The sequence below is a fragment of the Phocoena phocoena genome, chromosome 6 (genome assembly GCF_963924675.1).
Source record: "Phocoena phocoena chromosome 6, mPhoPho1.1, whole genome shotgun sequence".
Lineage (NCBI taxonomy): Eukaryota > Metazoa > Chordata > Mammalia > Artiodactyla > Phocoenidae > Phocoena > Phocoena phocoena.
In genome coordinates, this window is record NC_089224.1 from 105,146,356 (window position 1) to 105,172,328 (window position 25,973).

At 42.3% G+C, this 25,973-nt stretch overlaps 1 protein-coding gene across 1 annotated transcript in view; it reads right to left on the reverse strand.

Moving 5' to 3' along the window:
• GOLGA1 (golgin A1) overlaps positions 1–25,973 on the reverse strand; it is a 51,297-nt gene that overhangs the window by 14,326 nt on the left and 10,998 nt on the right. The window contains exons 7-15 of the mRNA XM_065879301.1: positions 25,578–25,610; positions 23,051–23,179; positions 21,603–21,772; positions 21,010–21,121; positions 13,490–13,615; positions 11,388–11,483; positions 7,563–7,658; positions 6,312–6,461; positions 5,662–5,757 (exon numbers count right to left, since the gene is read on the reverse strand). Coding sequence (XP_065735373.1) covers positions 5,662–5,757; positions 6,312–6,461; positions 7,563–7,658; positions 11,388–11,483; positions 13,490–13,615; positions 21,010–21,121; positions 21,603–21,772; positions 23,051–23,179; positions 25,578–25,610 — 1,008 coding nt within the window. The remainder of the gene's footprint in view (positions 1–5,661; positions 5,758–6,311; positions 6,462–7,562; positions 7,659–11,387; positions 11,484–13,489; positions 13,616–21,009; positions 21,122–21,602; positions 21,773–23,050; positions 23,180–25,577; positions 25,611–25,973) is intronic.

The following is a 25,973-nucleotide window of genomic DNA, read 5'->3' on the forward strand; positions in this document are numbered from 1 at the left end:
TAGTTTTCTGCATACAGGTCTTTTGTCTCCCTAGGAAGGTTTATTCCTAGGTATTTTATTCTTTTTGTTGCAATGGTAAATGGGAGTGTTTCCTTAATTTCTCTTTCAGAATTTTCATCATTAGTGTATAGGAATGCAAGAGATTTCTGTGCGTTAATTTTGTATCCTGCAACTTTACCAAATTCATTGATTAGCTCTAGTAGTTTTCTGGTGTCAACTTTAGGATTCTACATGTACAGTATCATGTCATCTGCAAACAGTGACAGTTTTACTTCTTCTTTTCCAATTTGTATTCCTTTTGTTTCTTTTTCTCCTCTGATTGCCGTGGCTAGGACTTCCAAAACTATGTTGAATAATAGTGGTGAGAGTGGATATCCTTGTCTTGTTCCTGATCTTAGAGGAAATGCTTTCAGTTTTTCATCATTGAGAATGATGTTTGCTGTGGGTTTGTCGTATACGGCCTTTATTATGTTGAGGTAGGTTCCCTCTATGCCCACTTTCTGGAGAGTTTTTATCATAGATGGGTGTTGAATTTTGTCAAAAGCTTTTTCTGCATCAATTTAGATGATCATATGGTTTTTCATTCTTCAATTTGTTAATATGGTGTATCACACTGATTGATTTGCGTATATTGAAGAATCCTTGCATCCCTGGGATAAATCCCACTTGATCATGGTGTATGATCCTTTTAACGTGTTGTTGGCTTCTGTTTGCTAGTATTTTGTTGAGGAATTTTGCATCTATGTTCATCAGTGATATTGGTCTGTAATTTTCTTATTTTGTAGTATCTTTGTCTGGTTTTGGTATCAGGGTGATGGTGGCCTCATAGAATGAGTTTGGGAGTGCTCCTTCCTCTGCAATTTTTTGGAAGAGTTTGAGAAGGATGGGTGTAAGCTCTTCTCTAAATGTTTGATACAATTCACCTGTGAAGCCATTTGGTCCTGGACTTTTGTTTGTTGGAAGATTTTTAATCACAGTTACAATTTCATTACCTGTGATTGGTCTGTTCATATTTTCTGCTTCTTCCTGGTTCAGTCTTGGAAGGTTATACCTTTCTAAGAATTTGTCCATTTCTTCCAGGTTGTCCATTTCATTGGCAGAGAGTTGCTGGTAGTAGTCTCTTAGGATGCTTTGTATTTCTGCAGTGTCTGTTGTAATGTCTCCTTTTTCATTTCTAATTTTATTGATTTGAGTCCTCTCCCTCTTTTTCTTGATGAGTCTTGCTAATGGTTTATCAATTTTGTTTTATCTTCTCAAAGAACCAGCTTTTAGTTTTATTGATCTTTGCTATTGTTATCTCTGTTTCTATTTAATTTATTTCTGCTCTGATCTTGATTTCTTTCCTTCTGCTAACTTTGGGTTTTGTTTGTTCTTCTTTCTCTAGTTCCTTTAGGTGTAAGGTTAGATTGTTTATTTCAGATTTTTCTTGTTTCTTGAGGTAGGCTTGTATAGCTATAAACTTCCCTCTTAGAACTGCTTTTGCTGCATCCCATAGGTTTTGGATTGTCGTGTTTTCATGGTCATTTATCTCTAGGTATTTTTTGATTTCCTCTTTGATTTATTCAGTGATCTCTTGGTTATTTAGTAACATATTGTTTAGCCTCCATGTGTTTGTGTTTTTTATGTTTTTTCCCCTGTAATTCATTTCTAACCTCATAGCGTTGTGGTCAAAAAAGATGCTTGATATGATTTCAATTTTCTTAAATTTACTGACGCTTGATTTGTGACCCAAGATGTTATCTATCCTGGAGAATGTTCCATGCGCACTTGAGAAGAAAGTGTAATCTGCTGTTTTAGGATGGAATGTCCTATAAATATCAATTATATCTATCTGCTCTATTGTGTCATTTAAAGCTTCTGTTTCCTTACTTATTTTCATTTTGGATGATCTGTCCATTGGTGTAAGTGAGGTGTTAAAGTCCCCCACTATTATTGTGTTACTGTCGATTTCCTTTTATAGCTGTTAGCAGTTGCCTTATGTATTGAGGTGCTCCTATGGTGGGTGCATATATATTTATAATTGTTGTATCTTCTTCTTGGATTGATCCCTTGATCATTATGTAGTGTCCTTCCTTGTCTCTTGTAACATTCTTTATTTTAAAGTCTATTTTATCTGATGAGTATTGCTACTCCAGATTTCTTCTGATTTCCATTTGCATGCAATATCTTTTTCCATCCCCTCACTTTCAGTCTGTATGTGTCCCTAGGTCTCAAGTGGGTCTCTTGTAGACAGAATATAGATGGGTCTTGCTTTTGTATCCATTCAGCAAGCCTGTGTCTTGTGGTTGGAGCATTTAATCCATTCATGTTTCAGGTAATTATTGATATGCATGTTCCTCTGACCATTTTCTTAATTGTTATGGGTTTGTTTTTGTAGGTCCTATTCTTCTCTTGTGTTTCAACTTAGAGAAGTTCCTTTAGCATTTGTTGTAGAGCTAGTTTGGTGGTGCTGAATTCTCTGAGCTTTTGCTTGTCTGTAAAGCTTCTGATTTCTCTATTGAATCTGAATGAGATCCTTGCCAGGTAATCTTTGTTGTAGGTTCTTCCCTTTCATCACTTTAAGTATATCATGCCACTCCCTTCTGGCTTGTAGAGTTTCTGCTGAGAAATCAGCCGTTAAACTTATGGGAGTTCCCTTGTAGGTTATTTGTCATTTTTCACTTGCTGCTTTCAGTAATTTTTGTCTTTAATTTTTGCCAATTTGATTACTATGTGTCTCAGCGTGTTTCTCCTTGGGTTTATCCTGTATGGGACTTGCTGCACTTCCTGGACTTGGGTGGCTATTTCCTTTCCCATGTTAGGGACGTTTTTGACTATAATCTCCTCAAATATTTTCTCTGGCCCTTTCTCTCTCTCTTCTCCTTCTGGGACCCCTATAATGTGAATGTGTTTGCGTTTAATGTTGTCCCAGAGGTCTCTTAGGCTGTCTTCATTTCTTTTCATTCTTGGTTCTTTATTCTGTTCCACAGCAGTGAATTCCACCATTCTGTCTTCCAGGTCACTTATCCATTCTTCTGCCTCAGTTATTCTGCTATTGATTCCTTCTAGTATAGTTTTCATTTCAGTTATTGTATTGTTCATCTCTGTTTGTTTGTTCTTTAATTCTTCTAGGTCTTTGTTAAACATTTCTTGCATCTTCTCGATCTTTGCCTTCATTCCTTTTCTGAGGTCCTGCATCACCTTCACTATCATTATTCTGAATTCTTTTTCTGGAAGGTTGCCTATCTCCACTTCATTTAGTTGTTTTTCTGGGGTTTTATCTTGTTCCTTCATCTGGTACATAGCTCTCTGCCTTTTCATCTTGTGTATCGTTCTGTCAATGTGGTTTTTGTTCCACAGGCTGCAGGATTTAGTTCTTCTTGTGTCTGCTGTCTGCCCTCTGGTGGATGAGGCTATCTAAGTGGCTTGTGCAGGTTTCCTGATGGGAGGGACTGGTGGTGGGTAGAGCTGACTGTTGCTCTGGTGGGCAGAGCTCAGTAAAACTTTAATCCGCTTGACTGCTGATGGATGGGGCTGGGTTCCCTCCCTGCTGGTTGTTTGGCCTGAGGCAACCCAACACTGGAGCCTACTTGGGCTCTTTGGTGGGGCTAATGGCGGACTCTGTGAGGGCTCAAGCCATGGAGCACTTCCCAGAACTTCTGCTGTGTCCTTGTCCCCACGGTAAGCCACAGCCACCCCCTGCCTCTGCAGGAGACCCTCCAACATTAGCAGGTAGGTCTGGTTCAGTCTCCCCGGGGTCACTGCTCCTTCCCCTGGGTCCTGACGTGCACACTACTTTGTGTGTGCCCTCCAAGAGTGGAGTCTCTGTTTCCCCCAGTCCTGTCGAAGTCCTGCAGTCAAATCCCACTAGGCTTCAAAGTCTGATTCTCTAGAAATTCCTCCTCTCGTTGCCAGACCCCCAGGTTGGGCAGCCTGATGTGGGGCTCAGAACCTTCACTCCAGTGGGTGGACATCTGTGGTATAAGTGTTCTCCAGTCTGTGAGTCACCCACCCAGCAGTTATGGGATTAGATTTTGCTGTGATTGCGCCCGTCCTACCGTCTCATTGTGGATTCTCCTTCATCTTTGGATGTGGGGTATCTTTTTTGTGAGTTCCAGTGTCTTCCTGTCGATGATTGTCCAGCAGCTACTTGAGATTCTGGTGTTCTCACAAGAGGGAGTGAGAGCATGTCCTTCTACTCTGCCATCCTGGTTCCCGTATTCACCTCCATATTTAAAAGAGCCCATTCCTCCGCCCTCTCTGTCCTTTACTCTGCTTTATTGTCTTCATAGCATTTATAACTATTTATCAAGTGTTTACTGTCTCGATGAATGGATAAAGAAGATGTGGTACATATACAATGGAATATTACTCGGCCATAAAAAGGAACGAAATTGGATCATTTGTAGAGACGTGGATGGATCTAGAGACTGTGATACAGAGTGAGGTAAGTCAGAAAGAGAAAAAAATTATCGTATGTTAACACATATATGTGGAACCTAGAAAAATGGTACAGATGAACCAGTTTGCAGGGCAGAAACAGAGACACAGATGTAGAGAACAAACGTATGGACACCAAGGGGGGAAAGTAGCGGGGTGGTGGTGGTATTGTGACAAATTGGGAGATTGGGATTGACATGTATACACTGATGTGTATAAAACTGATGACTAATAAGAACCTGCTGTATAAAAAATAAATAAAATTAAATTTAAAAAAAATGTTTACTGTCTCTAGTTACAAGCTCCACAGGTTAGGGGAGGGGGAAAGATTTTGTCTGTTTTGCTCATTGCCACATCCCAGCACCTACAATGGGGCCCACAAGTACTCAGATGTTTGTTGAAGGGAATGCATGAAGAAATATTTGACTCTGAAGTCCATGCTTTCCATAACATGGCACTACTGCACTAGCACCTACATAGCTTAGCAGAGACTACTGGTAAAAGCTGACTCAGTGCAGGCCTCAGCTATGGATGTTCTCTGAGAAGATCTCTGCCAAAGGATCCACAAGATCTTTGTGTCATGACCACAGCTGGGCAAGTCCTGCAAAGATCTATCATCTAAGGGCTGCTATAAAAGGGGACAGGGGAGCCTGGAGGCCTACAAGAAAGTGGCAGACTCCTTCCCCTGAATCCAGTTATGTCCCGGCAATGAAGGTGGCAGCATCTGATCAAAGCACCAAGTTCTCAGAAGGGAACGGGAAACAATCCAGCAGGTTGTTTTTTCTTCATTTCTGTACCTGCTCCCTGTTACAAACAAACAAATAAGGCCCTCGTGATGTTTTAAGGTCTTGCTTTACTGGCCTCACTGGAAATCAGTGACAGTGGTGCTTTGACAGCATTACTGTCAGTCAGCTGTTGACGAGGACAGAGAGGAAGGGCTGGGTCTCTGTGGTGGAGTGAAAAGTCAGAGCAGCACCACCTCTAACTATGGAACCTGGACAAATTACTTACACTCAGAACCTCGACGACATTAACTGCAAAATAAGCACAACTCTCCCTATGTCCTTCATCACTGAGAGGACTTAATGAGGTGACAATTTGTTGCAAACGCCTAGCAGAACTCTGAACAAATGCTAGTTCCATTCCTTCTCTACTCTACGTATAGAACGTTCACCTGGCCACTCCAAATACACACATGAAAGACATGATACTTTTGTGAAACTGATTCAATTAGATAAATACCTTCAGCTTCTTTAGTTCAAGTTGGTGATGTTGTAGAGAATGTTCACATTCATTCTTACTTTCTTTAAGGCCTGCATTTTCTTGCTCCAGCTCTCTCTGCAAATTGAGAAAAGTATGTATAAAAGAAAAGGTCTTTACCATATTTCCCCTGAGTACAGTCCTATCTCTTTGACATGGAACCTTTAAAAATGCCCCCCTTCCTTTTGTTGCCACTGCAGGGGTGGGAGATGAGAATGGGGATTGGGGTGAGGAAGGGAGAGTCACCCTCCTCATGAGAAGAACTAAGGCACTTGATTCTGAAGCCTATGGAACAAGGAGGGGGACCAGGGAAGGGAGAAGCCATTAAGGATGAACAGTATACATTTTAGAAAGGCAGTGGGAAGCCGCTGATGGGACTGGTCAGGAAGCACCAGGAAGTCCATGTGCAGCCCAAGGAAAAAGAAAACCCATTTGTTCAGGGTTTTTATAAAAAGCAGCCTTTTAACATCCAGTCTCATGAGCAGGTGTTTTGGTGAAAGATAAAAACTGCTCCAAAAAGTGGTTCCCTACTTCAGAGGAGGGCTGGTCTTCTTCCCATCAAACAACTTGGCAGCCGAGCCACACGTGAACGTGGTGCTCCCGTGCCCGGCCCCTCTCCTTTCCTCACTCACCACCTTCCGCTCCGCGGCCGCATGGTCGGCTGCCCGAGCTTTCTCCAGGGCAGAGAGCTGGGCCTCCAGTGCGTGGATCTGCTCTGTGCACTGCTGCTCCAGAGCGAGGACCTGCTGCTGTGCACAGCTGCTCTCCTTGTTTGCGGAGGCCTGAGGGGGTAGCAGAGGACAGTTATTCGTGGTGACAATGGGGGCTTTATTCTGTCCCTCGGTGACCCAAAGATGAGTGTCCAATAGAAACAACTCTCCTTCCTGACCTCCAGCCTGGCTGCCGCTGAGGTCCCCTGGCCTGCCTAGGAGCTGGAATCTGGGATTGGTCTTGGTGCTGGGGGGACAGCTCTGGGCACCAGCCAGTCCTAAGACACAGCCCTCCTTCACTCTACTCACTGCTGCCCTCTATGGATGAGGCTTTTCCCTGGGGAGGCACATAACACAGTGATGAAGAACAAGGGCTTTGACCTAGGAAAGATGTGGGTTCAGCCATTTACTAGCTGGGAGACCTTGGGCTAGTGATCTGATCGCCTTTCTGAGCCTGCTTCCTCTGGAGAATAAGGGTAACAGTACAGGCTCTTAGGTCTGCTGCAAGGACTAAATTAAAATACATGCAGGGCTTCCCTGGTGGCGCAGTGGTTGAGAGTCTGCCTGCCGATGCAGGGGACACGTGTTCGTGCCCCGGTCCGGGAAGATCCCACATGCTGCGGAGCGGCTCGACCGGTGAGCCATGGCCGCTGAGCCTGCGCGTCCGGAGCCTGTGCTCCGCAATGGGAGAGGCCACAACAGTGAGAGGCCCGCGTACCGCAAAAAAAAAAAAAAAAAAAAAAATACATGCAGAGTACTTAGCAGACACGGCAAACAGGCAACAAATGCCGTTTTTATTTCTCGAGTTTCAAGCTCAACACCTGACCTGGCGCTGTGACTACCGGCCAAGCCCTTGCCATCTTCTCCCCAGAGCCTGGAGCTGTTCTCCACAGCCCCGGCTGCAAGGTGAGGTTTGAATGCCAGTGGAGACACCACCGCTAACAGTCCCAGAACTAGGCTGGGCTGTCTAGCCCATCACCATCTCTCTGGGTAACTCAGACACTCTAGCAGGTCCTGACTCCCTCTACCTGCACTGCCTATCTGCCCACAACTGTATCTAAGGTCAGGTCCAGATACCATTCCAGAATTTGGGAGTGAGTTTGGGGACCTACAAAGGAATAAAGGGAAAAAGCATCAAGGGCCTAGAACACAGCAGTCACAATACCCACTTACAAGCTCCTGAATCTGAGCTTCCTGAGCTGCCACAATGTCACTGCTCTGTTTTAGCTTCTCCTCAGATGCCTGCAGGCTCTGCTCTAGTTCTTTCACCTGAGGGGGGAAAGAGAAGCATCCTTTCGTTCAAAAGAAGTAGCAACAAAATGGCTTTTAAAATCAAATCTATTTAAATCATAAAACAGGTTCATTAAAGAAAAATTTTTACTTACAAAAGAAGAAAGATGCTCGTAAGTCTACCATTATAAAACACTATCATTCTAATATAGCTTCTTACAGGCTATTTTTATGACTTTTGTTTCTTTCTTTTATTACAACTTCGTATACAATTCTAGTAAAACTTTGTATTTTTCCTCCTTGCTCAAATTTCCTTCTATGCTTCCACGCAGTCTTCAGACCTTAGATTATTTCCTTAAAGGATGTTTCATAATTTCCTGAACCGCTGCTTACTGTTTTCCATTTTGCACATAAAATAATGCAGCAGTTGACATCTTCATGCAAAAAGTGTTGATCTGGTTTGAATCACTTGATTAGGACAGATTCCCAGAAGTGGAATTACTGCTCATGATACAAACTTGCGTTTCCCTCATCCCACAATTAATGATCCAGTCTGACTGTGTACTTGGCACTGCACTAGGACACGAGGCCAGCACAGCGGACAGGATGACACACTGCCTAGCACTGAGCTAGACATGGTTCTTCAATATGGCTTTTTCATCTGACTCAAGCTAACTTTGCCAATTTCTCTTTTAAAGTCCTCTTGTTTGCTGAATAAGGTTTGCCCTGGGGAACTTTATTATTAAAACACAAGCTCATGGAAGGTTGCAGCTTTGTCAAGGAAAGGTAGGTACCAAATGAGAAAAAGAGTATTTTTAGGTCTCATGGTTTCTCAGGTATGTTCACAGGTAAGTTTTAACTGAAACAACCCCATGAGAACAGTGTGAGTACTTCCACAGAGAAGAACAGTAATGTTACTTGCTCATGATCACAAATTTTATTAGTGGTAGGGCCACGACTGAAACCTAGCTTTTATTTTTTTTTAAATAGGTCTTTATTGGAGTATACTTGCTTCACAATACTGTGTTAGTTTCTGTTGTACATCAAAGTGAATCAGCCATATGTATCCATATGTCCCCATATCCCCTCCCTCTTGAGACTCCCTCCCATCCTCCCTATCCCACCCCTCTAGGTTACCACAAAGCACCAAGCTGATCTCCCTGCGCTATGCTGCTGCTTCCCACTAGCTACCCGCTTTATATTCAGTAGTGTATATTTGTCGATGCTACTCTCACTTTGCCCCATCTTCCCCCTCCCATCCCATGTCCTCAAGTCCATTTTCTATGTCTACATCTTTATTCCTGCCCTGCAACTAGGTTCATCAGTACCTTTTTTTTTTTTTTTTTTGATTCCATATATATGCGTTAGCATATGGCATTTGTTTTTCTCTTTCTGACTTACTTCACTCTGTATGACAGACTCTAGGTCCATCCACCTCACTACAAATAACTCAATTTCTTTTCTTTTTATGGCTAATATTCCATTGTATATATGTGCCACATCTTCTTTATCCATTCATCTGTCGATGGACATTTAGGTTAGTTCCATGTCCTGGCTATTGTAAATAGTGCTGCAATGAACATTGTGGTACAAGTCTCCTTTTGAATTACCGTTTTCTCAGGGTATATGCCTAGTATTGGGATTGCTGGGTCATATGGTAATTCTATTTTTAGTTTTTTAAGGAACCTCCATACTGTTCTCCATGGTGGCTGTATCAATTTACATTTCCCCCAACAGTGCAAGAGGGTTCCCTTTTCACCACACCCTCTCCAGCATTTACTGTTTCTAGATTTTTTGATAATGGCCACTCTGACCGGCATGAGGTGATACCTCATTGTAGTTTTGATTTGCATTTCTCTAGTAATTAGTGATGCGGAGCAGCTTTTCATGTGCTTCCTGGCCATCTGTATGTCTTCTTTGGTGAAATGTCTATTTAGGTCTTCCACCCATTTTTTAATTGGATTGTTTGTTTTTTTGATATTGAGCTCCACGAGCTGTTTGTATATTTTGGAGATTAATCTTTTGTCTGTTGTTTCATTTGTAAATATTTTCCTGCATTCTGAGGGCTGTATTTTTGTCTTGTTTATGGTGAAACCTAGCTTTTTGAACTGCTGGGTTCAGTAAATATCTATGCAAGTCCCAGTTTGCAGGCAGAACTCAAGAAAGATTCAGATCCTCAAAAGGTTATGCACAGAGTTATTATATGACCCAGCAACTCTACTCCTAGGAATATACCCAAGAGAAATGAAAGTATAAGCCCACACAAAAACCTTGTTCATACATTAATGTTCGCTGTAGCATTATTCACAACCACCACAAGGTGGAAACAACCCAAATGTCCATGGACAAATGAATGGATAAACAAAATGTGATAGATGTACAATGGAATAAAAGTCTTAAAAAGGCTTATTCAGCCTTAAAAAGGAGTGAAATTCTGAAACATGCTATAATGTGAATGAACCTTGAAGACATTATGCTCAGTGAAGTAAGCCAGACACAAAAAGACAAATACCATATGATTCCACTAATATGAGGTACCTAGGATCATCAAATTCATAAAAACAGAAAGTAGAATGGTGGTTGCCAGGGGCTGGGGAAAGGAGAGAATGGGGAGTTATTGTTTTAATTGGCACAGTTTCTGTTTGAGAAGATGAAAAAGTTCTAGAAATGGATGGTGGTAATGGTTGCATAACAACGTGAATGTACTTTATGCCAGTGTACACCTAGAAATGGATGAAATGGTAAATTTTATGTTATGTGTATTTTACCACAATAAAAGAATGGATATTCAGAAACAGAACTGAATTATAATAAAGCAAAGCTGTATTTAGAGAAAAATATAGCTTTATATATATTTATCAAGAAACAAGAAAGATTAAAAAAATAAGCTAAGCATTTGCTATGGTCTGAATGTTTACATCCCTCCAAAATTCATATATTGAAATCCTAATGTCTGACATGATGGTGTTAGGATGTGAGGTGTCTGGGAGGTACTTAGGTTATGAGGGTGGAGCTATCATGAATGGGATTAGTGTTCTTATAGGCGGCCCCACAGAGATCCCTTGCCACTTCTACCACTTCACACTCATTAAACTGGCAAGAAGGCTGAGAAATGCCAATGCTAGAAAAGACAGAGATGCAGCGATAGGAACTCTCATGCATGCTGGGCGAGTAGAGCCAGGTGCAAGCCTTCTGGGAACATTCCTGCCCTACTGAGTCACATTGAGTCATATGCACTTGCTATCCTTCTTAAGGCAAAAGGGACAAGGATGTTCACCACAGTGTAATTTGTGGTGACAGAACGAAGGCAATCTGGATATCTAGCATCTAGTAGACAACTATAAAGTATAGTAGGTAAGAACAACGAAGTGGACACAGAAGATGGAGCAGTTGAAAGTAACAAAAAAGACATATGTACAGTTGTATCATTTACTTAAATCAACACACAGACACACAAAACAATGTCACCAGTTTTAAGGTTATCCAACAATAAAAGGGTCTCTATTAACCACATTAGAGTGGTTTCCTATGGGAAGGAGGGGAATGGGGATAAAGGGAATAAACAGAGAAGAGAACAACTTGCTGTGGAACAATGATGGTAATGTGGCAAGAATGAAGAAAACGACTACCTCAGTTCTCTACAAGTAAGATCCGAAAGAGAGTCCCTTTGGAAGAAAACCTCTGACCCAAGGGGATTCTCAGCCACAACCACATCATCCAACCAGGGCACCACCCAGACACAGGAACCACTGGGAGTGAGGTCAATACCCGAGTCTCCAGGCTGTCAGTGGCATTGGCCTGGCTGCTTCTGGCTGCCAAGAGCTGCTGTCTGGTATCCTCCAAATTCTGCTCAGCAAGTGTTTTCTGTAAGTTGAAAGAAGAGTAAAAGAAAATAGTCATTTCTCCATTGAATAAATATTTACTGACATCTACACCATACTTCGATTTGTGCGAGGCACGAGGGACACAAGTACGCACCAAAAAACCCAAAACAGTTAACAGAGATAAAATTCACATATCATAAAGTATACATATAAAGTATACATAAAGTATAAATTTGACCTTGAGGCTGGGGCAAAAACTAACCAAAAAAGTATATAATAGAGTGTAATGGTGTCCACAAAGGAGCAGCACAGAGCAGGAGATCCTCACTGCCTCAGGAAACTAGGAGGCTTCATTCTTCACAGGTGGCCAGGGCCCAAGGGAGCACCCAGGCAGAGGGATGACACTAGAGGTATGAAACAGCTGGAGGTATCTGGGGAGCTAACAGCTTGCCAAAAGTCAAGGTGATGATGGGTTCAGGTCATGAAACAAGACTAGAACGTTAGGCAAAGGGCCAGATTATGAGAAAAGCTTTTTATGCTACAGAAGGAAGTTTGAACTTAATTCTGTAGCAAATATTTTTCAAAGTGGAGTCATCCAAACACTTGCATTAGACTCATCTGGGTGGGTGGAGGAGTTTTTAAGTTTGAGGCCTTTTCCAGGCCTACTAAAATCAGAATTTCTGAGGGTAGGGCAAGACACACACACACACACACACACACACACACACACACACACACACACACACACACATACACACACACACACACACACACACACACACACACACACATGCATATATATATATATATATATATATATTTCTTTTTCTCCCCCAGATTTTTGGCTTGCAAGATCTCAGTTTCCTGACCAGGGATTGAACCTGGGCCACTGCAGTAAAAGTGCTGATTCCTAACCACTGGACTGCCAGGGAATTCCCTAGAAATGTATACTTCAAACAAACTCACCAAGTAACTCCTATGCACACTAAACTTTATAACAATGATGATGGCACAATAATGATCTTAATGTTAATAGCTGAAATATATTGAGACCCCATGATGTGCTAATTCTAATCATTTCCCAATAACAATTCTATGTGTTTGATACAATTTTAACCCTATTTTACAGAGGGGGAAGAAAACACAAAAAGATTAAGTTACTTGCTCTAAGTCAAAAATTAGTAAGTAGAAGAGGTAAAGTGCAAACCTAGGGAGCCTGGTTCTAGAAATCCATCTATACCTTAGAAACCACGTTATACTCACTATAGACTGTAGGGTAATTGTGGAAGCTCCTTATGGGAGTGATATAGTCAGAAATGTTGTTTGGAAAGATGAGTTTAGTGGTGACGTGGAAGACTGTGTTAGAGGGTGCAGGAGAGACTGATGTTGTGTAGGCTAGTCTGGAGACTTCTAACACAGACTAGGCCAGAGTGGCTGGAAACCTGAAGTACAGCAGTGGCAGTGGAGATGGACACATTTAGTTGAAACTGACTGAATACAGAAAGTGAGGGGCTAATCTAGGCCCAAGGCTTGGGTTTTGTCACCTCTGTCATGTAGGAGAGAGCAGAATGTGGGCAGACGACAAGCAAGTTCACCTACACCACTGGGCTAGAGGCCAGTTGGCTCAACTGCCTCCTTCGGCTAAGGAGAGTCCACTTGCTGCCCAAAGCAATTCTCGCTCACGCCAAAGGCAGATGGTAACTACTTTCCTTGGCCAATGTAAAGTACAATGGGTAGGGAAGGAAAGCAGGGCAGTAAGACAACAACCCAAATGGCGTAAATCACTAGGTGGGGTTTATCAGTGATCAGGATGCCACTCCTTCACATGCATCTCTGAACAAAGTGCTCCCTTTCCTTCAGGAAAACGTCACACACAGGCAACATGATGCTGATTTTACCATAAGCAGAACAATCAAAAGTTGGAGGGAGTGATCTTTTCACCAAGCTCTTTGAAGACTCTCTGGCTCTGAAACTCTAGGATTTTATGAAATCTCCAGTGTTACCACGGCCCTCCCAACACTGGCCAGCCCAAAGGGAGCTAGCTACCTCTTTTAGAAGTTCCTGCACATGTTCTTCCCCTGATAAGTTCTGCTCCAGTCTCTTCTCCAAGGATGCAACCTTCTCCTGCAAATGTGTGATGAGTTTTTCTTTCTCTTGAGTTTCAGCAGTGGCCTGCAGGTGAAAGCAGAGATTACATTACACTGTCTCTCTCCCTCCCTTCCTGTATCCTCTAGAATCACCATGTTTCTCTGAAATTCTGTTTCCAACTGCATCCTAGAAGAACATACAGCCAGGAGATCTTCCCTGAAAATGGAACAGAGAATATATGAGATCAGAACCCGACACTACTCAGGTATCTGTTTCAGGCCTATTGCAGCAAGCAGCAAACGCTCCCAAATTTAAGCACCTGGCAATTCGGGAAGGAAGAATGCTACTACGTCTGTGGAATCTAGCCAGGACCCTGCGAAGATGTTCCTCCTCTCTAAAATATCCCCTGTGTCGTCATGATCTACTAGCTAAAGGAATGCTCCCCCTCCCACTCTCATCAAGCATAGGTTTAATCCTATTAATCCAGAGGCCAACAGGACCTACAACTTTACACCAGATGCCAAGAACCAGCAGAGGTAATTCCACTGAAGAAGCTCCCAGCCAGCCCTACAGTGACCTACAGAACAATACACCTGGAAACGTGTGGCTGGATGAAGCAGTCATGATGCCAGTGTAGCTGCCTTAAGGCTGAAGACAGAACTGAAACAAACAATGGTATTCACCCTGGCTCACAGGACAGGGAGCACCTCTGAATCACAGCAGCACCTTACACCATGGCCCCAGATCACCAGCTGCCCACTTATTTATTTCAGTCTACCTCTTTAGCAGTGATGGTAGTGGTGGCAGTGGTGGGTTGGGACTACATTTGTTCCTTTCACAACTGTCAATCTCCAAATGCTGCTCAACATCAAAGCTGAGGATCCAGAATCCTTTGAATATACAATTTCTTAGCTCACAGAGGTCCTTACATCCACTGAACATGCCCATTCTCCACTCAAAATAAGGTCGCAAGGCATCAACATTTCATTGTGAAGACTTGAACCTCCTCACAAATACTGTGCTTCCTCAAATTCCCTCACCTTATGATCTGCTGCTCCATCTCAAGCCACAGACTTTCATGTTTAGCTTGCAACCCAGCCAGTTTTCTCCTCAGAATAAGATGTAGCTACTTGGGCCTAGGATTTTGGGAAGAAGCACTTGCCATTCTGAATTCTCACAGGGGTGGAAACATATATAGTGGAGGAGAAGTCTGAAGAATGGATTCAAGATCACATAATTCGGGCTTCCCTGGTGGCGCAATGGTTAAGAATCCACCTGCCAATGCAAGGGACACGGGTTCGAGCCCTGGTCCGGGAAGATCCCACATGCCGCGGAGCAACTAAGCCCATGCGCCACAACTACTGAGCCTGCGCTCTAGAGCCTGCGAGCCACAACTACTGAAGCCCGCATGCCTAGAGCCCATGCTCCACAACAAGAGAAGCCACTGCAATGAGAAGCCCGCTCACCACAACGAAGGGTAGCCCCCGCTCATTGCAACTAGAGGAAGCCCGCGCGCAGCAACGAAGACCCAACGCAGCCAAAAATAAATAAATAATAATTTAAAAAGATAACATAATTCAAAAACTTTTATCAAGCCTATACTCTATGTGTTGTCTCTAGGGATATAATCAGCTATAGTTACTGACCCATAGAAGCATGGAGGCTGGTGGTAAAAAGAGATATACACACAGTTAATTATAAAACAGTACAATCATGCTGTAACAGAGAGACATGCAAGGTGCTATGAGATATCAGAGGCAGAAAGGACTAATGGGGGCAATCAGATCAGGCCTCCTAAGCAGGCAAGTCCAGGTGGAAGGTGGGGGAGAGGAACAAGCTTTCTGGGTAAACGGCAGCATGTGTAAAGGGGTAAACAGACAAGTTCAACATGACCAGGGGGCTGGGTGAAGAGGAAAGAAGCAGTGAAGACAACTGCCAAGTCTGTGGCTCAGATGCCTGGATGAATGGTAACATTACGCAAAGCAGAGAATACAGGAGGGAGAGGTAGTCTGATAGGAAAGAAAAAAGTTTTGGCCCAGCTGACCCATCTTTAATGGGTCTCTTACTAATAAGGTTGATAACAGTAATAATTACAATAGCATGGTGCAGGAGCAGCTACAGTTTGAGAAGAATGTGCAAGCTCATCCTCTAGTCCTTACAACCACCCTTCACTGTGTCCATTTACAGGGAAATTGAAGCTTAGGGACTACTAGCCCAACAGCACACACCTTGGTGACAGAATAAGGATTCAAACCCAAGCCTTCTTGACCCAAAGCCTGTACTCCTTATATTACACATCAGTATGAACTTGAGAGATACATGTGACCCTTTCCAGTAACAACCAAGAGAACAAACAAGTCTTATATAAGTCACCATGTTGGGCAGAGTCAGGAACAGAAGAATCAGTTGCCAATTTCCATTTAGTTTTCTTGTGTACCATATCCCACATAGAGCAACTCCCCACACTCTAGCTGTTTTACTTCAAGCCCTCAGCACCTAATGTGCTACAGCTAACACCATACTTAATGGTGAGAAACTCAAAGATTTTCCCACTAAGATCAGGTACAAGGCAAGGATGTCCTCTCTCACTACTCCTTTTCAATATCATCTGGAAGTTCTTGCTAATGCAATAAGGCAAGAAAAGGAAATAAAAGGAATGGAAGGCTTCCCTGGTGGCACAGTGGTTAAGAATCCGCCTGCCAATGCAGGGGACATGGATTCAAGCCCTGGTCCAGGAAGATCCCACATGCCATGGAGCAACTGAGCCTGTGCACCACAACTACTGAGCCTGCACTCTAGAGCCTGCGAGCCACAACTACTGAGCTCGTGTGCCACAACTACTGAAGCCCATGCACCTAGAGCCCGTGCTCTGCAACAAGAGAAGCCACCGCAATGAGAAGCCCGCAAACTGCAACCAAGAGTAGACCTTGCTCGCCACAACTAGAGAAAGCCTGCGTGCAGCAATGAAGACCCAACACAGCCAAATAAATAAATAAATAATAAATAAATAAACCTTTCTGGAAAAAATTATAGAACCTTATTGAGAGTCATTTTTAAAGAAACAGTAACACTGAATATCTAGAGAGACAGACACTGTCTTCTTGGATAAGAAAACTCACATGATAAAGTAATCAATGTTCTGCAAATGCATCTTCAGAGTCAATGCAATTCCAATCAATATCCCACCAGGTGTGTGTTTGTTTGTTTGTTTATTTATTTAAGGCTGTGTGCAGGCTTTCTCTAGTTGTGGCGAGTGGGGGCTACTCCTCATTGCGGTGTGCAGGCTTCTCATTGCAGCGGCTTCTCTCGTTGCGGAGCATGGGCTCCAGGCACGTGGGCTTCAGTAGGTGTGCTCACAGGCTCTAGAGCACAGGTTCAGTAGTTGTGGCGCACAGGCTTAGTTAGTTGCTCCATGGCATGTGGGATCTTCCCGGACCAGGGCTTGAACCCACGTCCCCTTCATCTTTTCCAATTTTTCCTGGAGACGTCCGCAGCCTGGACAATATCAACAGATACTCTCTTCCCTCTGGCATCTGGTTTGGTTCAAGGTTGCATTTGGGCAGGTGATGGTGCTGGAGGCTGTGAAGTCCACGATCAAGGTGCCAGCATGGTCACCTCTGGTGAAGGCTCATTTCCTAGTTCATAGCTGGCACTTCTTTCCGTGTCCTCACCTGGCGGAGAGGCTAATGGTCTTTCTGGAGCCTCTCCACCAGGTTTTTTAAGGTGCCTGACAAGTTGTTCTGTGGAAGAGCAATAGGCCAACGATATTCAAAATACTCCTGAAAAAGAACTAGGTACGGAGACTTGTCTTGTCAGACACCAGGACTTATCCCAATACTGCAGCTAGTAAGGCAATGCTTAGTATTGCGCAAATACCACAGGTGCATACACCCCGAAGTCCAGGCGTGGCTCCATGTACAAATGGAAAACTGAATCATGATAAAGCTGGCATTGCAGATCAGTGAGAAGACAGATTTTTCAATAAATGGTACTAAAACAATTAAAATAAAAATAAGACACAGATCCCTTTCTCACACCAAAATCACATTTCAGGTATGTTAAAGACTTGAAAATAAAGTCAAGACTCTAAAATTTTCAGATAATAATGTTATGATTCCAAGTGAGGAAAGGTTTTTTTAAAGAGACAAAGTATAAATTTAAAGGAAAATAATAAATTCAACTATACTAAAATGAAGAGCATATGTTCAACAGAAGAAAACATAAAGAGTGTGAAGGCAAGCCCAAACTGGGAGAACACATTTGCAACCCACATAACTGACCAAGGAACATGAGAGCCAGGATATATATAAAGAACTCTGATGATTAGTGAGAAAAAGACAGAAAATGTAATAGAAAATGGGCCAAAGATTTGAACCAGCACTTCACAGAAGAGCACGAATGACTGATAAACATATGAAAATATGCTGAACTTCATTAATAATCTGGGAAAAGCAAATTAAAATCATGGTGAGAGGGAATTCCCTGGTGGTCCAGTGGTTAGGACTCTGCGTTTTCACTGCCGAGGACCCAGGTTCAATCCCTGTTCGGGGAACTAAAATTCTGCAAGCCATGCAGCACGGCCAAAAAAAAAAAAAAAACCATGGTGAGAAAAGATTTCGCATTCAACAGATTGGCAAAAATTAAAAGTCTGACAATATATCACCTTGTCAAGGAAGCAGAGGAACCCAAATTCTTATACACTGCTGGTGAATGTTTGTAAATTACTACAACTACTATGGAAAAACTGGGCATTACCTAGTAAAGTTGAAAAGTACAAATCTTTTGACCCAAACTTTTCACATCTCAAATATACCCTACAGTTAACTCATTCACAGGCAGACAAAAGTTCACAGCAGCCTCGTTTGTAAAAGCAAAAACCAGAAATACCTTAATGCCCACTGTCAATAAAATGGATAAATGAATTTTAGTAACTTCATACTACACAGTTGAGAAAAGATTAAATGATAGCGGCATGTGTCCATATGAATGTGTCTCAGAATACAACCTTGAGCACAGAAAGGTAGCATTAGAAGAATACCTACAGCACTTCATTTATATAATGTTAACAAGCATGATAAATGAAAGAAGCTACTGTTTAGGGATAAAATTATAAAGCGAAGCTAGGAAGTGGAGTAATTTCTAGATAAGCTTACTTAAGGTAAAAAGAATGTGATGGAAGAGTAAAGGGCACACCAGGAATCTCAAAGGTAAACATACTGTTCTTTTTCTTAACCTGTGGGGTAGTAGCTACATGGCAGTTCATTAGCTTGTTACACTATTTACCTTACTTATGTTTCATAAATATTATTTCATATCTACTCAATATTAACAAGGACAACAAAGAAAAGGACTCTAAACTCATCATCTTTATGAGAAAACTGACCTTCCTTTAGTGCTATCTTAGCCTGATGACTGACAGCATCAGCCACTCAGGTGCTTAAGCCAGAAACCCAGAAATCACCCCAAACACCTCCTTTCCTCTTGCTCTTCTCCTGTATTTACCACATTACCAAGTGGGTCCGTCTCCTCACGATTTCTTAAATTTGTCTCCTCCCCCATCATTTCCACCCCGACTCTTGTCAAAGTCACCGTCTAATGCCTGCACAACTGCAATAGCCTCCTAACTGGAAACCCTTTCAATGTTTCCTCTAACAGCCAGAGTAATCCTCTCCCTCACTCTGTGTTACCCTTCCAGCCTTCTTCCACTTCCCTGAAGGCGCTACTCCCTTTACTGCCTCAGTTTCTGGGTTTATTGTTCATACTATTTCCTATTTAAAATTCTCTGCCATCATTCCTACCCTCACAAGCTTCAGTAGTTTATCTCAGTTCAAGTGTTACTTCCTCAAGGAAAGTGTTCTATGACTCCAACGCTAGATCTGATTTGATGCCCTCTTACAGGATCTCACAGCATCCTGTGGTTTTCCTTCACAGCAACACATCATAGTTTGTAATTATATATCTATGTGATTATTGATTAATGTCTCACTTCCCCTCTAGACTAAATTCCACAAGGGCAAGGGTGATATCTGTTTTGCTCACCCTAGTATTTCTAACACCCAGCACAGAGCACAGAGCTTGACACATAATAAAACTCAAATTATATTTTTAGAATGAATGAGGGAACTCAGTGGGACCAGAGTCTGGAAAATTACCTTTTCCAATTATGAAATGGATGGATGGTTCTAATATCAAACGGTCCTGTGAATCCCAAAGTTTTGTGTCTGTTATTCTCTCCAACCGCCCCCCCCCCCAAAATGTATTCTATACCCTTCTGTCTTCTCTGCTTCCTGCTGTCCTACCCATCCTTGAAATTCCAGCTCCTCCAGGAACAGTTCCTTGACTCCTGCACTGGAAATGCACTCTCCCTATGGCATATCCTTTGCATTTGAAAAATCCGTTTCACTTATTTGGGACTTACTGAGTTGTGAACTTTTTTCTTGTCAAACAGGAGGTTTGAGTTCTATCATGAAACAGTAGGCCTCTGAGACAAAACACTACAGGTGTCTAGATCTATTTACTGGGTGCTCCTTGTTGTGAGTCAACAAAGCCCCATGGAACAAGCATGAGCTTTGGAGTAAGACTTGGGTTAGAATTCAGCTCTGTCACTTACCGTATAACTTTGAACAAGGTATATGACCTCTCTCGGCTTCTACTGAGGTTATCTGTAAGTATGCTAATAGCTAGAAGGGGTATATAGACTTCTCTTTTACACAAATCTTACTGTACTGTAATAATACTGTAAGTCTCTGGTGCACTTGAGATTAGTGGTCCTCAGGGGGTGAGGGTAGGGTTTTTGGTACCACCTATTAGGGGGTGTTTTGTCTATATGAGGATAAGGGCTGGCTTGTCAATGCCTGAAGGATGCTGCTGGCATTCAGAACACAGGGGCCAGGAAAACTAAATGTCCTGCAATGCATGGGACAATCATACAGTACATACTGTCCTGATCAAAATGGCAAGGAACACACCACTGAGAAACACTACTGTCAATAGTGATACTATCATTGTTCACCCTTATATTCTCAGAATTTAGCACAGGCCTAGAGTAGAAGGGCAAAAAAGGTATGTTAGCCAAACAAAAAAAACGAACAGTAATGATATTTATGTGCATTTGAACAAATCGGATTAGAGCCACGTATGTCAAAGGTACAAGCCTAGCCACGTCAACCACCGCTGTTGTGTCTTCTTGTGCTCAAGGTCCATGACATAGTAGTTTACAAGTTTGAGCAGATCAAATGGTGTGCTTTGACAGTTCCTGTCAGGACAATACTGACCTCTTCTGTTAAGCAACCCTTGCTCAACTACATGGCCCCTTCCATCTGGATGCAGCCTGGCTACACCAGGAACTAGGGCAATGTGGACTGCATGAGAAACAGAACTTTCACCAGCCACCCTGAGGCGAAAATTTCTGACAGATATAGTTTTTACCCCATTCATGAATCCTAGCAACTTGGGTCCACTCCTAGTCCTCTACTTACCTTTTGCAAATCAATGGAAAGTTGCTGAATGAAGGCTTGGAGTTCCTGTTCCTTCTGCTCCAGGGCCGTGATCTTATTTTCTGCACCTGTTTTTGAAGCTGTCACATGATCTCTTTATTGAAAGAAAGCAGACAATGAACAAATGTGGATATCCCACCTAAGACACATTCTTCCACAGGAAAAACACAGATGGTTCTTTACATGTCAGGGCTGCAAACATTAGCCTTGTGAAGATTATCAGTGGAAAAGACTCCTTCACTCTCTCTGAAGCAGAAGGCCCAAGAGAAAAATTCCACTCAGGTTTAGGCAAGAAATCCTGATCTACCTTTGGCTATTCAATAGCTTAGCAACTCTAAAACGTACTAAATTGCTCGGCAGGGTTGGAGTGTCTGAGCCTAGGCAGGTGAAGGGGGATGAGGGTTTGGAGGAGGTAGGGGGATCCTAAAGCCCTAGGCAGGTAAGGATAAGTCCAGAAGAGCTTGCCAGAATTAAGATCAGGAAGTGCTACAGTGAACAATGGGGAAAGACAGGTTGGCTGTAACCAGAGCTACACTAACACCGCTACCCATGTGCCCCACAGACCAAGCAAGAACCTCTGCTCTTCCAGCGTTGAGTAGTTTCTCTGAAGCTCTTCTATCTTCTGGCTTAAGTCTGCTGACATCTGGTTGGAGATCATCAACTCCTCCTGGGTGCGACTAAGTTCTCTGGTACGTGCTTCCAATTCTTGCTCCATTTTCCCCAAACTTTCTTCTTTTTTTAAAAGCTGATACAAAGATAGAAAGTTTCACTGGACCACTACTAAGAAATACACTTGTAAAAAAATCTGGACAAGGACTTCCTTGATGGTCCAGTGGTTAAGAATCTGCCTTCCAATGCAGGGGACGCGGTTCAATCCCTGGTCAGGGAGTATCCCACAGGCCGCGGGGCAACTAAGCCCACATGCCCTAACTACTGAGCCTGTGCATCTCAACTAGAGAGCCCGCGTGCTGCAAACTACAGAGCCCATGCGCTCTGGAGCCTGCATGCCGCAACTACAGAGCCCACGTGCCCTGGAGCCCACGTGCCACAACTAGAGAGAAGCCCGCATGTTGCAGTGAAGAGCCAGCGCGATTTGGAGCCCGCGCACCACAACGAGAGAGAAGCCCACGTCACAATGAAGATGCCGCAACTAAGACCCAATGCAGCCAAAAATAATAAAAATAAAATAAATAAATTAAAAATAAAATCTGGGACTTCCCTGGTGGTGCAGTGGTTAAGAATCCGCCTGCCAATGCAGGGGACAGGGGTTCGATTCCTGGTCTGGGAAGATCCCACGTGCTGTGGAGCAACTAAGCCCATGCGCCACAACTACTGAGCCTGCGCTCTAGAGCTCGCGAGCCACAACTACTGAAGCCCGCACACCTAGAGCCCATGTTCTGCAACAAGAGAAGCCACTGCAACGAGAAGTCCGCGCACCACAACGAAGAGTAGCCCCCGGGCTTCCCTGGTGGCACAGTGGTTGAGAGTCCGCCTGCCGATGCAGGGGACACGGGTTCATGCCCTGGTCCAGGAAGATTCCACATGCCGCGGAGCGGCTGGGCCCGTGAGCCACGGCCGCTGAGCCTGCGCGTCCGGAGCCTGTGCTCCACAACGGGAGAGGCCACAACAGTGACAGGCCCGCGTAGCACAAAAAAAAAAAAAAAAAAAAAAAAAAAAAAAAAAAAGAGTAGCCCCCGCTCGCCGCAACTAGAGAAAGCCCAAGTGTAGCAACAAAGACCCAATGCAGCCAAAAATAAATAAATTAATAAATTACAAAAAATCTGGACCAATAAGGCAAGCTTTCATAACATTTTTGTGAGCTTAGAAGGGGTCTCATATGCCCAGTAGTTTAAAAAGAAAAAGGAAATACATTTCAAACAGAACTTTTCCACTTTAACAAACTGAAAAACATACAAATATGATTAGTATCAAAGACAACTAAGGTATGCTTATCAGCAGTTAGAGAGTGATGGCTAGCAAAATCATCTATTCAGGATTTAGCTTCTAAAACAAAAATGCGTACCATGTGCTTTACTTTACTTAGTTCCTGCTGCTGGAACCCCTCTAATTCATCCATTTCATCTCTCCTTTGGAAAAGATTCAAACTCTGGTTCTTCATTTCCTGTAACTGAGCTGTCAGAAACCTTTTATCCTATGCAAAAGAAGATATCAGCTCAGGCAACTAGGACATTAGAAATCCGTATTATACAAGCAGAATTCTTAATAAAGGAAAATCTGAAGACAATTTCTTATCAGTAGCAATAATACATTGATAATGGGAAGCTTTACGGTAATTACTTACAAAATTATCTATAAATTCTTTAACTTAGAAATAAATATGTTTTAAATGATAGTTGTGAAAAGGGGAACAAGAGCAACAATTACTTAACACTTGTAAAGTGCTTAAGTTTGATTAGCAATTGCAGACATCCATTTTACATGTCTATCTCAATGACACACTGAACTGGCTGAATAACATGAATAACTGGAACAAGACTGAATGCTCTTAAAAAATTAGATGCATTTAAGTAGAACTAATTTTGGTTAGTAAGTTCAGATAGCAAGTCAACAAAAATTAGACATGACTGGGGTCAGAAGGTTACAATTTACTAAATAATAGCTTCCCAAGAGGGATTCTCTTCAGGACAAACCCTGTTGTCACAGTTTCCAATTCTTGATTAAAAAGAAATTAAAACGGGGGGGTAGGGGTGGTGGGACTGGGAGATTGGGATTGACATATATACACTAATATGTACAAAATGGATAATAAGGACCTGCTGTATAAAAAATAAATTTTAAAAAAATTTTAAAAAAGAATTTGCTGTATAAAAAAATTAAATAAAAAAAAGAAATTGAAACAGTCTAAAAATAACACTTCCAAAAATCACAGTGGCTTAAAAGACCTACAAAGATGCCTCATTACTCTTTCCTGGTCTAAAATATTTCCCAACCTCTCCTGCGGTAGGGTGGGGGGACGGAGAGGAAAGATCTTAGTGAACTGAAGTAGATTTTATTTAGTTCAGTCCTATATGGATTCCCCCTTTACCATAATTTTAAAAGATGAAAAAATAGTCCAATGAGAATTCAACTGCTACAATCTTAAGAGTTTCTTTCAAGATAAGAAAACTTTAACCTAACCCATACCTTCATATTTAAGAAGACCATAATTAACACCATGTTTAGATATATATTTTTTAAGCACAAGTTTCTTTGGGACATAGCTTGACTTTTCTGTAATTCTTTCCTTATGTAAATACGTTAAGGCATTCTGATAGCTTGGGTAATCAGATTTCTACAGGACACACAAAGAAAATCGCTGGTTTAACTTCGTGTTTCATCCCAAGAATGGAGCAATAATAAAACTCATCTGTTTAATAAAATTAACAGTAAATATATTTTATAACTGAATATATCAATCTAAGAAATAATTTTCTGGACTTCCCTGGCAGTCCAGCGGTTAGGACTCTGTGCTCCCAATGCAGGGGGCACGGGTTCGATCCCTGGTTGGGGAACTAAGATCCTGCATGCCACATGGTGTGGCAAAAAAAAAAAAAATAGAAAAAGAAATCATTTTCTACCATAAAGAGTAACTTAGGAGTACTCAATGAAAACAAGGAATGAATTAGGAAGCAGCACATAATGTGGGCTGAGCAAACTGACTATTGATTATTTTAAATTAAAATGTCTTTCTAATTGTAGGTGTGAAATTTCATCTTCCTGTTCATGTCTGGGAGCCAGGAATACATTACATAAGGCACCTACACAGTGTTACACAAGCTATGGTGCTGGAATAATCAATTCTCCTCATCTGTGTCTAGCTAAAGGGTTCCCTTATCTACTCAATGCTGAGCCTTCAGAAATGCCCTCCTTCCCCACTGCATCCTCAAAAATTATTCCTTATGTTACCACTGTGTCAATCAGAGCCCCAGCAAGAAACAGACTCAAAGTAGATATTCTGCAGACAGTCTAATAAAGGGACTTTTCAAAGCTGTGGGTGGGGTAAGAAAACCCAAAAGAGATGATGTGCTAGTAACAGTTGGGCATAAAGGGGCAAAGGGATAAATAGGTTACAAGAAACACAAAAAGAGAAACTCTATCAGAGGGTGAACCAAAGGTCCAGCTGAAGCTGTGACCTTGGGCCATGGGATGCATCCAAACTGAAGGGATCTCACATGGAGATGGCTGAGGGAATAAACTTCCCGACCACATTCTTCCACACATAGTTCTTTTTGTGTTCCCCACAGGCACACTTAATTAGAAGCCAGAGGGCAATGGAGCCCTGCTGATGCATTCCGTATCAGCCTTCAGATACACAGAGAAAGGTAGGAGAGGAGGTGGAGAGTGTATCTGGAGGGGCAAACAAAAGATATCCAGTACACCCACCAAGAAAAAGGAAGACATGAGCTTTCTAAGTCAGTGTCTAATCACCCAGTGCCCTGCTTCCAAGAGGTGGTATAGCCATCAGTGTACTAGGTACTGAAGAAAGCATTTTCCAAGCCCCAGAGAAGAGGCCAACATTCACAATGAGACAAAAACAAAGATGAACTAACCTTTTCAAGCTGATCCATTTTTTCTGACCATTCCTAAAACAAAACAATAAAAAAGTACAGTTTCCAGGGAAGAGTATCAATAATATCAAGATCTTAAGAAAACAAAATAACCCTCTCCACCCAAAGCAGCCAATCAACCAAACAAAACAGCAAATATAAAGAAAGCCAAGAGTCCTAAAAGGAAAAGAAAATGAACTTTATATAAAATTCTAAAGCACATATATAAGCCTGCAAATTTTTACTAAGCAGAGCACCCAAACAAGGCTGTATCTGATGTTCTGATGCAGTTTTCAGCTTATTCCTGAGGGTTTTTCTATAAGTACTATTAATATTTCTTGGGAGTGGGTAGCTGGGACCAGCTGTGTTGGTAATTCCACAACTGCTATATAAAAATTA